At 41.9% G+C, this 14,510-nt stretch overlaps 1 protein-coding gene across 10 annotated transcripts in view; it reads left to right on the forward strand.

The window, feature by feature from the left end:
• The first annotated feature begins 1,900 nt into the window (after window positions 1–1,900).
• LOC310688456 (zinc-regulated GTPase metalloprotein activator 1A-like) overlaps window positions 1,901–14,510 on the forward strand; it is a 33,309-nt gene continuing 20,699 nt past the window's right edge. For 3 of the 10 annotated variants that reach the window (XR_014516949.1, XM_083465011.1, XM_083465009.1), the window contains exons 1-7: window positions 1,928–2,273; window positions 3,185–3,337; window positions 4,462–4,548; window positions 5,120–5,216; window positions 7,809–7,900; window positions 10,786–10,845; window positions 11,969–12,006. Coding sequence is in view for 8 of the 10 variants with exons in the window: in XM_083465011.1 (XP_083321137.1) it covers window positions 3,205–3,337; window positions 4,462–4,548; window positions 5,120–5,216; window positions 7,809–7,900; window positions 10,786–10,845; window positions 11,969–12,006 (507 nt within the window). In the remaining 2 variants the exon portion in view is untranslated. Of the gene's footprint in view, window positions 2,287–3,184; window positions 3,338–4,461; window positions 4,549–5,119; window positions 5,217–7,808; window positions 7,901–10,785; window positions 10,846–11,968; window positions 12,007–14,510 lie in introns of all 10 variants that reach the window. The other 7 variants (XM_083465008.1, XM_083465012.1, XM_083465005.1 and 4 more) reach the window with 6 other exon arrangements.

Consider the following 14,510-nt stretch of genomic DNA (forward strand, 5'->3'; position numbering starts at 1 on the left):
AACTTCCTGACAGTAAGAGCTGTTCGACAGTGGAATTTGCTGCCAAGGAGTGTGGTGGAGTCTCCTTCTTTGGAGGTCTTTAAGCAGAGGCTTGACAACCATATGTCAGGAGTGCTCTGATGGTGTTTCCTGCTTGGCAAGGGGTTGGACTCGATGGCCCTTGTGGTCTATTCCAACTCTATGATTCTATGACCCGGAAACTACAACTAATCCAGAATGCGGCAGCCAGACTGGTGATTGGGAAAGGCTGCCGATACCACATAACACCGGTCTTGAAAGACTTACATTGGCTCCCAATACATTTCCGAGCACAATTCAAAGTGTTGGTGTTGACCTTTAAAGCCCTAAACGGCCTCGGCCCAGTGCACCCGAAGGAGCGTCTCCACCCCCATCGCTCTGCCTGGACACTGAGATCCAGCTCTGGTGGTTCCCTCACTATGAGAAGCCAAGCTACAGGGAACCAGGCAGAGGGCCTTCTCGGTAGTGGCGCCCGCCCTGCGGAACGCCCTCCCATCAGATATCAAAGAGATAAACAACTATCTGACTTTAGAAGAAATCTGAAGGCAGCCCTGTTTAGGGAAGTTTTTAATGACTGATGTTTTATTGTATTTTTAATCTTTATTGGAAGCCACCCAGAGTGGGTGGGGAAACCCCGCCAGATGGGCAGGGTATAAATAAATTATTATTATCCATCCTCCAACCGCCTCCAGGCACTCACATAGGACATTCACTGCCTGGATTCAAGAACTAAGGTATTTACCATCTCAAAAGAGGCCACCGGTGACCAATTTTGTCAGACAGGAGACAAGCCACATTTTTGAATTTCTGTTTTAGACTGCCTTTTTCTGTGACATGTGTATGATACGTTTGGGTAGTCTTTGACTAAGGGACTGGGCAATTTCCAAAATCTTTAAAAGTTATTGCACACCCTTGTTCCAGGTCCTCCTCTGTTGCAAATGAAAAATAAGATTTTCCTTGCTTTCACTGGGCCCTGCCTCCGCTCAATTCTCTCTGACCATTGATGGCCAGCCACCCCTGCGGCCCTGCCCCTGCTACACCCCCACTCACAGTTTGCCTGGCGGGACTCACACGAAGCAGTGTTCATGAGCAGCCGTCTTTCCGTGTGGGGCTGATTTGGAGACTATTGGCACTTTTTCAAAGCCACGTGAAAACCAAACTCATAGCTGTCAACCTTCCCTTTTTTGTGGGAAATCCCCTTATTCCAGTGCTGTTTCCTGCTGCTTCCCACTGCTATCCCAGATTGTTAGATAACCCGTAGACTGTCCCCGGGACAGGTGAGGCTGCTGATCCCTTATTTTTGTGGCTGCCGATCCCTTATTTTCAAATCTGAAAGTTGGCAGCTATGACCAAACTATAACCAGCTTCTCTGGTTCAGGAATGGAGCATAGCTCCATATGGCTGGATGGAAGAATTTGCCATTTCAGATGGGTGCTTCTAATGCTACCAACCCATTGCTCTTTCCACCCTTAGCTATGGGCAAAGCACCTTTTCTGCAGGAACCTCCACCCCACTGTGCTCCATCCACAATAAGGGGCCTGGTATTGCCGCGCAGAACAATCCACCCAAGCACCCAAGTCTTTCACAATTGATTTTTAAATCTTTTTTTTTTTTTTAATTCACTGAAGGGTGTGTGTGTTTCTTTTTAAAAAGGTGCAATTATAGAATTCTGGTTTGTGAAGTTTCGCCGGGAGCTGAAGCTCTGTAAACCACAGGGCCCAGAATTCCTTGAGTGAGAGGAGGGGTCCGCTGCCTCCCCGAACCTGTGACGCCGATGCCGACATGGCAAGATGCCCTCTGACGTCTCCGATGACGCGGCCCTTCGCAGCCTCTTGTACGGCAGCAGGAAGGAACCGACGTTCCTCGCCTGGGAAGGAAGCTGAGGCGCGCATGCGTGCATGGCTGGGTAGGAAGCGGCGAGGCGACGGGGCGGAGCTTGCAGGTGCGCGAGAGAAGGCAGGGCGGCTGTCCGTCCAATAGGTGCCTCTTCTGCGCGAACTCCTGCGCATGTGCAGAGTGTGGCGGGGCTTCCTCGCGCAGCGGGGTCCCGCGAGATCTGCGCGGGGCTTCCGGGTCTCCTTTGGGGTCGCGAGGGAGAGGGGAATTTCCCCGAGGGACGCGACCCCCCGCCTTCGGGGACCCGATTCGGGATCTGCTTGGCGTTTCTAATCCTCACCTCAGGCATTATCTCTGGCTCCGAAGAGTCGAAAAGGGTGACGACATTATTCTTCAGCCTCCAGGCCTCGCTCCTCTCAGCTTTCGCCCCTGGTGAGAACACCCTGGAGCGCTGGATATTTGCCCTTTACTAAGGAAGGGTTGGGGGGGCAGCGGCCTCCCCCCAATCAAGTAAACAAATAAAAACGCTAAACTAAAAGTAGAAATAATCAGAATATATTTTTGCAAAATACTTTCATTAAATATTTTACTTTAGACTTTTTAAAATAAGATGGAAAAAATCATGTTCTTTGTAATTTTGCAAAATATTTCAGCCGCATGAAAGATTCTCCCTGATGTAACTTCCTAGTTTTCAATGATTGAGGATTTTGACAGAATTTTCTGAACACTTGGGGTCAAAAGAAAGTAGTTTAAAACAACTGTTGTTGAGGCATTCCAAATCTGCAAGAGAGCCAGACAGAATGGTGACAGGTGCACGTCCCTCCCCCCAGCTATGCCTTCAGTGGAGGTAGGTACTGCACACAGTGTTGATGTCAGCGATCACATGGTCTGCAGGTTTTTCTTTGCTGTGAGGCTGTGTTCAAGTGCAGAACTTGACCTGATCCCATAGGAGTGAATGGCAGCCATTCAGTATTGTGGGAGAAAGTAAAGTGGAACACTTCTTCACACCAAGTCCTGCTCTTAGTGATGCAGCGATTGAAACCTAAGGCATTGAGCAACTGGCCTCTTCCTATCTGAATGGCTCCATTCTGGATTGTTTTGCTTTATTGTGCTGCAAGGTAGGAGACTGGCTTTTATATAGATTTAGGGGGAAACTGCATGATGCTTCAATGAGGAATATGTGAGGGGCAAAAATGCGGCATAGCACACATGGTTGTGAAGAGTTAGGGTTTCAGGGTCTCTTATTCACAGCCCTCTGGTTCCTAGTGTTTAAAGGCTTCCCTTCTTGAGCCCTTCCCCATTGGTTTTAACTGTTGTCTTTGATTGGCAGGTGGTTATAGTGACTCAGAAATGGAAGGCTCTACTGTGGAGGAAGAAGAGGATTGCCCTGAGCTGATTCCAATAAGAGAACAGCAGATAAAGGACCATGCAGGACAGGATATTCCATATAAGATTCCTGTTACCATTATTACTGGCTATTTAGGTAATAAACTGTATGCTATGCCAAATTGTCACTGTAGGGTGCTTAATAATGCATTTTTATTATTATATGGAACTATGATTTGTTTTATTTAAAAGTAGTATTACATCAATTTTTGCACTTGTCTTGTTTTCCTTGTATATGCTCTATACTAGAGAAGAGTATAGTAGAGTTCATGTAAGAAATTTAAACTAATGTAAAAAAATAAATAAATTGTGTTATGAATTAAATCCCTGTGCTGTTGACGTGATGTGATTAGAGAGCAAGGATGTTCAGGTCAGTTGTTGGAGCATCAAGCCTGCATTTAGAAGCAAAGAAATGCCTTATACTCTTGTGAGTATACTCTTTGTGAGATGGAGAATTAGTTTGCAGCAGCCCATCACCTAAATTTGCACAGAAGCTTACATGCTTTGTATAATCTCTAGGTAAATCAGAAGTCAAGATGCAAATATCAGTCATGATGCTGATTCCCTACTTTGCAGGATTTGAGCATCTGTACAGGGCTAAATTGCTATCACAGATAAGTTTTTGAGTTCTATGACAGCAAGGTGATGATGGTGCCTTGGCATCTTTTAAGGGGCTAGAGTCATGGTGTGCTTCTTGACCATGAAGAAACATTATTTTTAACTCAAAGACATTTCTATAACTTTAACTGAATCAAGAACTTATTAAAATTGCATTTTTTTAGCCCCCAGAAATTTGACCAAAGTACATTGAAGTTTATTTCCTAGTTTCAAAGTTGGCTTCATAAGTTTCTGAAGATATGCCATGATATCAAATCTAGGAGTTTTCCATTGTTCGGTGTAGTTGTTTATAAATACTGGGAAATGAGTTTGTAGTGATCAAAAGTGAGTGTTAAAATTACATGATGAAGCAAAGAAAGAAATATTTTTAGTGTAACTTGAAAAATGTGCTGTGTCCCATAAATTTATATTAAGAACATGAGGTCCATCTTAAGACAATATGTGCAATGTTTGTGAAGAGATCAGGAATTAAGATTAACATTTCAGGATGTTCTGGTCACTGCCTGTAAAGTTCTATTTGAAAGCATATTTTTATTTCTAAGTTGTATATGTATATGTATTTACGCATTTTCTTTGCATAAAAAGTTTGTTCTGTTTTTTTAGGTGCTGGAAAAACCACTCTTCTTAATTATATTTTGACGGAACAGCACAACAAGAGGATAGCAATTATTCTAAATGAATTTGGTGAAGGTATGTATAACTATGCATAAAACAAAAAGGTTTTGTATATCAGAGCCCAAATCTTGTAAAAATAAAAATGTTCTTGAAACACTTTGCACACTTACATCCTTGAGAGAGGAAAAAACTCATTCTTTATCTTTTAAATTATTTGAAGTACAGTTGTTGCTTAGAAACATGTACATCTGCTCACCCAGCTGTATATGTTTGGGTGCTCTTTGGTATTAGACTAATCCCTGTAGGACAATACAAATTGTCTGAAGAGTTTCCTCTTTCTTACTATATTTTCCTTTTACCTCTTATTCATGTTAGTATGTTATAACTGAAGATGGTATGAAGTATGAAAGGTTCTCAGCCTAATTAAAATGGAGTTTGATTTGGACTTAGACTAGGATTTTTTTGGCCACCCTTGGCTAAAGGTATAATGTCTTAGTCCGAGAAGAATATAAGCCAAGACATTTTGGATTCTGCTTTGTGACTGCTGGAGTTTTGATCATTGTGCCTGCTCTCTCACGTTTATCAGACAGAATGAAAATTGAGTGTAAGACACAATGTTACGGTAGTATTTTTCTTGTATTTTCAGGAAGCGCCTTGGAAAAATCCTTGGCTGTAAGTCAGGGTGGAGAACTCTATGAAGAATGGCTGGAACTCAGAAATGGATGTCTATGCTGTTCTGTAAAGTAAGGGTTTTTTTAAGGTAAGGTAAAGGACCCATGTGGCACTGTGGTCTAAACCACTGAGCCTCTTGAGCTTGCCGATCACAATGTCGGCAGTTCAAATCCACACAACGGAGTGAGCTCCCATTAGTTTGCAAACCCAGCTCCTGCCAACCTTGCAGTTCGAAAGCATACCAGTACATGACCCTGTCTGCAGACAAATGCCGGCTCCCTCGGCCTGAAAGCGGAGATGAGTGTTGCACCTCATAGTCAAATTCGACTGGACTTAACTGTCCAGGGGTCCTTTACCTTACCTTTCACCTTTTAAAACAACAACCACTGACTTTAAAATTGATCCTTTTCCTTTTAACTCATGTGTCTTCATAGTTCAGCATGATTCTCCTGTAGTTATTAAGTAGGTCTCCTGTGGCAGGAACCAGTTGGTGAGAATTCCAGTGTTAAAAAAAATACATAATATATTGCTGTTTATTAAAGTTGTGTTCTGCCTTCAACCCAAAGATTCCCAGGGCAGTATATAGCAACCTACTTAAAACACAGTGAATATAAGAGCCAACAATAAAGAAAATAAGTATCAGAAAAAACCCTCAAAGATCAAACAGTCTAGTAGCAGTTGAGATCATACATCAATTCCCATAGGTCTGAAGTAACAAATGCAACTTAAGCTGATGCCTAAAAACAGTAGAGGACAAATGTGGGGAGGGAGCTCTGCATTTGGGGTGCCATTATTCAAGAGTGCCTGTTCTGTGCTGTTACCCTGAGATTAAGAGTCTCTTGCTCTACTGACTGAGCTATTCCATGATCCCATTTTGTGGAGCCAGTCAACAAGCTGGAGGTCACATTCTGCACCACCTGGAGTTTTTAGACCACCTTCAAGGACACCCCCAAGTTGAGAGCTTTACAGTAGTCTAAGCAAGAGGTTGTAAGAGCACTTAGTACTATAGCCATGCTATCTTGGTTCAGGTAAAGAAAAAGCTGGTGAACCAACCAGAGAGAGGCATAGGTGTTCCTTTGCCACAAAAGACACCTAGGTTCCAAGTGGCAGTGATGACTCCAACAACAGCCACAAGTTACAAACATCAAAAAAAGGATCTCTCTTCAGAACAGACATCTCCCAACACGAGGAACCACTCAACATCAATCTCTTCATCTTACCAGGATTCAGCTTCCATTTATTGGTCCTCATGAATCCATTGCTGCAGATACCAGTCTATCACCTGACTTGTTGCATGTTATCAGCATACTGATGGTACTATACTCCAAGCTGCTGGGCAACAGATCTTAACGGCTTCATATAAATGCTAAAAAGCTGAAGAGATAAGATGGGATTGCAGGACCCCACAGCACAAGTGCCAGGGAACTAAACAAAGGTCTCCCAGTGCTGCTCTTTGGTGTTGGTCTTGCGAATAAAAGCAGAGGTCTTGTAGTATGGTGTTTCCAACTCCCAGCCCACAGAAGCTGGTCTAGGAGAATACAGGATCAGTTGCATAAAAAGCCATGGAGAGATTGAGGGGAATTAAGGAGGATTGAGGAGGGTCACAGTCCTCCATCCCTTTCTTCAGAAAGGTCATCAGTTTGAGAGACCAAATCTATTTAATTCTGAACCTGGGTCTGAGTTCAGATTGAAATGTGTCTGGACAGCTTCATTCAGATGCTGTTGGAGCTCACCATGCAAAAGGGGGCATTTTTGTCTAGGCATTATTCAATACCTCTGTGTCGAGAAGGTCTTCTGGGGATGGGGCCTTACCACTGCCTCCTTCAGGAAGCTCAGAAGCATCAAGGACTTTGATTTTGTGTACATTTTCTCATTATTCCTATTCTTTTTTAATATGAGAAAAATGGCTTATAGGGAGACTTAATAATAATATTTTTTGCAAGCTGAGCTAGATGAATCAAATTCATTTGTGTTTCAAATAAATAACATTAGCCTCTGTAGGACCAAACCTGAAAATTAGTTGCTTTTTTAATGATTTCATATTGAAACCAATGAATACAGTGGTACCTCAGGTTACATACGCTTCAGGTTACAGACTCCGCTAACCCAGAAATAGTGCTTCAGGTTAAGACCTTGCTTCAGGGTGAGAACAGAAATTGTGCTCCAGCAGCGCGGCGGCAGCAGGAGGCTCTATTACCTAAAGTGGTGCTTCAGGTTAAGAACAGTTTCAGGTTAAGTACGGACCTTTGGAATGAATTAAGTACTTAACCCGAGGTACCACTGTATACTGAAGAAGATGCAAGATAGCAGAAATGTGCTGAAGGTTGGATATGTGGAAGCACTTAAAAAAAAAATTAGGATGGATTTTTAAAACAAGCTTCCAATTACAGGGTATGAGGTACTGCAGTTCGTAAAAGTTTTTTAAAAGCCCTGATGAACTTATTATTTTATTATTATTTTATTTATTTGCTACACTTTGCTACACTTTTTACTGCCTAATAACCAAAGTTCTATGAGTGAATTACAATAAAATTTATTACCATGTAGATTTCTAATTTGGATACTAAATAGGTTTTAGGATATTATTGTGTTTCATTTAGAAAGTACTGTAGCATAAATAGCAATAAAGATAATTCCTTTTAAATCATTTCTTTTTTCATCAGGGACAATGGTTTGAAGGCTATTGAAAATTTAATGCAGAAGAAAGGCAAGTTTGACTACATCTTGCTAGAGACAACTGGATTGGCAGATCCAGGTAAATATAATTTGGGGAAGGTGATGGATTAAGAGTGCCCCATTGAATTCAGTAGGATGTGGTTAGGATTGTGTTGTGAGAATCTGGGTTGAAATTTTTCTTTATGGGATGAGCAGAAATGCATTGGGTATTCCGTTGTGCCTGTCTGTCAGGATGTAGATGTAGCTTGGATACAAAAGAAAAAGAATGGAATTGTCAGGAAACAAGAGTAGCCAAAGGTGATTCCACAACAACCATCCTTTCTGTCAATAGTGCATTTTATAACCCCTACAATTCAAGAACCTGATGGATCAGACCAAAGACCCATTTAGTCCAGCATCCTGTTCTCACACTAGCCAACCACAAACAGAGAGAGCATTTTTTGAAACCTAAAGAGCAACATCAATGCAAAATCTTCTTGCTCCTCTCAAACCTCTAGTCACACACACATTTATGGTATCCAGGAGTGGCTTGTCAGTGAGGCGAGGTGAAGCCATTTGCCTTGGGTGGCAGATCTGCCCCCCAGCCCTGCTACACCTTGGCTCACACTGCTGCCACAGTACTGTTGCCTTCACTGCTGCGCCCTTGCTGCTGCATTGGCAGTAGCGTGGGGGCAGGTGAGGGGACACTTGTGTGGCGACTTTGGGGGTGGCTTTGAGCATAAGAGGGACGCGGGTGGCGCTGTGGGTAAAACCTCAGCGTCTAGGACTTGCCGATCGCATGGTTGGCGGTTCGAATCCCCGCGGCGGGGTACGCTCCCGTCGTTCGGTCCCAGCGCCTGCCAACCTAGCAGTTCGAAAGCACCCCTAAGTGCAAGTAGATAAATAGGTACCGCTTTATAGCGGGACGGTAAACGGCGTTTCCGTGTGCTGCGCTGGTGCTGGCTCGCCAGAGCACTTCGTCACGCTGGCCATGTGACCTGGAAGTGTCTTTGGACAGCGCTGGCTCCCGGCCTCTTAAGTGAGATGAGCGCACAACCCTAGAGTCTGGCAAGACTGGCCCGTATGGGCAGGGGTACCTTTACCTTTTTGAGCATTTTGCTTACTGTGACAAACATCTCAGACCAGCCCACAACAGCTATAATTATATTTGGTCTAAAAGCTAATCTGAGAAAGCCAGGATTAAAAAAAAAAAATTGCTTAAGAATTCATATTTAGGATTTGGCTGTATGCCCTGTTTTCCATGGGAAAAGCTGTGTGTCTAGACCTATAACAAGATACAGAATCTAGATGGAATCTTTCTTATTTAATTCTAGCCCCTTGGGGGCTTCAGTGAAATCAAATGTACTCTAGTATAATATGCTTTTTAAACCCTGCTTGAAGTTGCATATTTGTTGTTTACTAGTCCAGCAGTACATAGTCCTTGCAAAAAATAAAGCCTAAACAGTCATTGTGATGAATAAAAGCTGCCTAAATATTTTATGGGCCATTTTAATTAAACCTCTGAGCTGTTGGCTAGGAGGGTGAATAAAATTCCTTTTTGCAATTCAATTGTTTCATGTTAAGGAGACTGACACTCTACACTCTACATTGTAATGGTAAAATAATTTTCTTCAAAAGAAATAACATTGATTCTGTTTCTGTTATACACAAATCCTATTTCAGTTTAGTTGAAAAACTATTAAGGCATTTGAGAAAGAAATCAATAGATTCTGTGGCCCTTGCTGTATATTGCATGAGTAATCACTGTAAACAGCTGACAGGTATTTTAGTCGTGACACCCAGTGATGCTTGGGAGACCACATCTTGTCACCTCGGGTGGACAGCAGTCTTCAGCTGTTATTGTTTATGCCTGTGTGTTTCGTTTTTTAAGACAGCCCTGGAATCAATTATATTTGTGAGCTTTTGAAAAAAAATACTTTCATTGCTGTCTATTTCTTGCATCCTTCATGTTGTGACATAAGTGCATGTTGGAACGTCAATACAAATTTTGATTTCTTATTTTTCAAAATATAGCATCCTGCAGAAGTTTTGTTATTTCTTTACTGTTCAGTAATAAATGTTCATGTATTCACACTTTTCCACAAAGGAAAGATAAAGAATTTTACAGATTCTTACTAAATAATTTTCAGACTGTTCTTTATTAAAAATGGATATCCCTTAACTCCAGGGAATCCAATACGTTTTAAAACTTTACAGGTGTGATGATCTGGACTACAATCCTAACTTGACTTACCCAAGAGTAAGCTCCATTGAATTCAGTGGGGTTTACTTCAGAGTAGACATGGTTAGGATTGCAGCCGTGGTTCTTTCTGTAGGTTGGAGTTGCTCCCATAAAATCGTATTGGTGAGAAGAATTTAATTCTGTATATAATAGTTAACTCCAGCCATGGGTAAGAGTAGTGTGTGATTTCAGACCTAGTAATTGCATTCTTCAGTTCATAATTTCTAAACACTTTTGTTCCATAATAGTGTTACATGGCTGGTTGAAAGTATGTATCGTTGATATCTATAGCCATAACTTCTAAGAGACAATTGTCCTGAACATTGTTTTAAATTTAGGGGAAAGAGCACTCCCATGCATACAGATGGCAGCTACAAGTCAGAAATGACAATTGTAATATCTAAGCCATGGTGTGTTTATCAATCCACAATTTGAAGGTAGGCTAGCTAAAAATGTTGCCTTCTTAACAATGGTGCTGTTTTAAGTGCAAAAAAACTGCCCAAGATACTGGCCAGAGGTTTTCAGTACTGGTAATGTAGATCAAATATATGTTTCTATGTGCCTTTGAATAATTTAGGGCAAGTAAAATCTGATTTGGCCTAAATATAGCCACTGGGTTGCCCCCCCCCAACTTTCTGATTTTCTTTAGCCTTTAAGAATTGCAGAAAAGTAACAGTTTTTCAACCAGTTTTTAAAAACCTGCCTTTTGTGATGCATATATATTCTGAGCTATGTATTGATAGGTGCTGTTGCCTCCATGTTTTGGGTTGATGCTGAATTAGGAAGTGACATTTATCTTGATGGTAAGAAATTAAATCCAAGTTACTCAATTGTTTTTCTAGTGCATGTTTGGGAAACTTTGTTCCCACAGGGGCCACATTCTTTGGGGGGAGGATACATCCCTGCAGTGTGTTGGCACAGAGCAGACAGTGGGTGGGGGCACAGTTGTAGTTTCTTATACATGCACACACACTCTTCTCACCCCTCACATATCCATTCACACATACTTCCCCCCCTTCCCCTCTCTCTTCCCCCCCCCCCCAGCTTACATTGGTGTCAAAGGTCTCTCCCTCTTCCCAAGCCTCTTTAATCTAGTGCAGGGGCCAGCAAACTTTTTCAGCAGGGGGCCGGTCCACTGTCCCTCAGACCTTGTGGGGGTCTGGATTATATTTTGAAAAAAAGAAGAGTGAAATCCTATGCCCCACAAATAACCCAGAGATGCATTTTAAATAAAAGCACACATTCTACTCATGTAAAAACACGCGGATTCCCAGACCGCCTGCGGGCCGGATTTAGAAGACGATTGGGCCGGCCCCGGCCCCTGGGCCTTAGTTTGCCTACCCATGATCTAGTATATGTGCATTATGAGTTCAAGATAGCAATGTGCATAATGTGTGCTAATGATTTTAGACAGTATGCATGAAGGTGGGTAAAATGACTAGGTTCTATAGTTTAGAGCATGGATAGGGAGCCTCTATGTTGAGGGTCACATTGTCTTATGGTTAGTTTTGTCAGGGTTGCCTTCTAGCAGTGGGCAGGACCAGAACCAAAAGTGGGAGGGGTCATCCCATTTCTCTCTTCTCTTCCTCCCCTTCCAACAGGCTGATAGATGAGGGACACTACATTCTTGCTGGAGGTCTGAACTAGACACTTGCCAAGGATTTTTCCTCCCTTTTCCTTCCTTTGCTCCATTCACTTTGATTCCCCAATCCTGTTTCCCACTCCCTTTTCCTTCTCTTCTTTTATACTCCTTATCACCTACATAAAACTAGGCCAAAGCCAAGCCATATGTTGCTGACCACTGGTTTAGAGATCTCTGATGGTTTTTCCTATCTCTATGTAGAAAAGCTGAAGAGCAACTTTGCCTTCACTTTGCTGTTTGTGCTTCTCAAGTTCAAATTCCTATCTACAAACTTCTTTTTGCAGGTATCATATCTGTTGTTGATGCAAAGTATGGACTACAGGTAAAGTAGTAAGACTGCAATCATTACTCAGTAAAGTAGTTGTTCCTTGCATCTTTTTTCTAGACTACACAAAAATAAAAACAGATTTTATTCTTATCCTAGTGAGCAAAGAAAGAAAGACTCCAAAAAGGCTTTGAAATGATTAATGTATAATATTCAGTAGATTTGGTGGACAGGGTGCCTGAAGAACTATGGATGGAGGCTCGCAACATTATACAGGAAGCAGCAACGAAAGCCATCCCAATGAAAAGGAAATGCAAGAAAGCAAAGTGGCTGTCCAACGAGGCCTTACAAATAGCGGGGGAGAGAAGGCAAGCAAAATGCGAGGGAGATAGTGAAAGATACAGGAAATTGAATGCAGATTTGCAAAAAATAGCAAGGAGAGACAAGAAGGCCTTCTTAAATGAGCAATGCAAAGAAATAGAGGAAAACAACAGAATGGAAAGAACCAGAGATCTGTTCAGGAAAATAGGAGATATGAAAGGAACATTTCGTACAAAGATTACCATAATAAAGGACAAAAGTGGTAAGGACCTAACAGAAGCAGAAGACATCAAGAAGAGGTGGCAAGAATACACCTGAATACTCAGCAGTGGCCAGAGGATTGGAGACAATCAGACTACATCCCAATCCCAAAGAAGGGCAGTGCCAACGAATGCTCCAACTACCGCACAATTGCACTCATTTCACACGCTAGCAAGGTTATGCTTAAAATTCTACAAGGTAGGCTCAAGCAGTATGTGGACCGAGAACTCCCAGAAGTGCAAGCTGGATTTAGAAGAGGCAGAGGAACCAAAGACCAAATTGCAAACATGCGCTGGATTATGGAGAAAGCTAGTGAGTTCCAGAAAGACATCTACTTCTGATTCATTGACTATGCAAAAACTTTTGACTGTGTCGACCACAGCAAACTATGGCAAGTTCTTTAAGAAATGGGAGTGCCTGATCACCTCATCTATCTCCTGAGAAATCTCTATGTGGGACAAGAAGCTACAGTTAGAACTGGATATGGAACAACTGATTGGTTCAAAATTGGGAAAGAAGTATGACAAGGCTGTATATTGTCTCCCTGCTTATTTAACTTATATGCAGAATTCATCATACAAAACGCTGGGCTAGGTGAATCCCAAGCCGGAATTAAGATTGCTGGAAGAAATATCAGATACGCAGATGACACCTTGATGGCAGAAAGTGAGGAGGAATTAAAGAACCTTTTAATGAGGGTGAAGGAGGAGAGCGCAAAATATGGTTTGAAGCTTAACATCAAAAAAACGAAGATCATGGCCACTGGTCCCATCACTGCCTGGCAAATAGAAGGGGAAGAAATGGAGGCAGTGAGAGATTTTACTTTCTTGGGCTCCATGATCACTGCAGATGGTGACAGCTGTCACGAAATTAAAAGACGCCTGCTTCTTGGGAGAAAAGCAATGACAAACCTAGACAGCACCTTAAAAAGCAGAAACATCACCTTGCCAACAAAGGTCCGTATGGTTAAAGCTCTGGTTTTCCCAGTAGTGATGTATGGAAGTGAGAGCTGGACCATCAAGAAGGCTGATCGCCGAAGAATTGATGCTTTTGAATTCTGTTTTTTTTTAAATGATATTTATTAAAGATTTTAAACATTAAGTTAACCAAACACATATAACACCCTCACCCAAATACAACCGACAAAAAAACAACAGAAAAAAGCAAAAAGAATAACATATAGTAACAAAGACAACACAAAATCAAATATCAATATCCATCTTTTCTTAAGCTTTTGGACTTCCTCACATCTCCCATTCCTGCGTTCCCAGTTATAGAATCATAAACAGCAATTTATCACCTTATTTCAACTCTTATTTTGTAGTTTTCAAATATTATGTCCCCACCTTTAAACATTTTTATCAAATACTTAAATATTTAATTTAGACATAATGTTATTCCAAAATTTATCTTATTTCTCAAATCTCGCTTATTCTCATATTTCTTTCAACTAAATTTCTGGTGCCGTGTTGTTTTCAGTCCAGCATCCTTCCTAACACTCGTACAGTTTACAATGTTTTTGTAAATAGTCCTTAAACTTTTTCCAGTCCTCTTCCACTGCCTCTTCTCCCAGATCTCGGATTCTGCCAGTCATTTCTGCCAGTTCCATATAGTCTATCAGTTGCGTCTGCCATTCTTCCACGGTGGGCAAATCTTGGGTCTTCCAATGTTTTGCGATAAGTATTCTTGCTGCTGTTGTTGCATACATAAAAAAGGTTCGATCCTTCTTTAACACCCTCTGATGCTTTTGAATTATGGTGCTGGAGGAGACTCTTGAGAGTCTCATGGACTGCAAGAAGAACAAACCTTTCCATTCTTAAGGAAATCAGCCCTGAGTGCTCACTGGAAGGACAGATCGTGAAGCTGAGGCTCCAATACTTTGGCCACCTCATGAGAAGAGAAGACTCCCTGGAAAAGACCCTGATGTTGGGAAAGATGGAGGGGACAAGGAGAAGGGGACGACAGAGGATGAGATAGTT

This window comes from Podarcis liolepis, assembly GCF_965112155.1.
Source record: "Podarcis liolepis genome assembly, chromosome: 11".
NCBI lineage: Eukaryota > Metazoa > Chordata > Lepidosauria > Squamata > Lacertidae > Podarcis > Podarcis liolepis.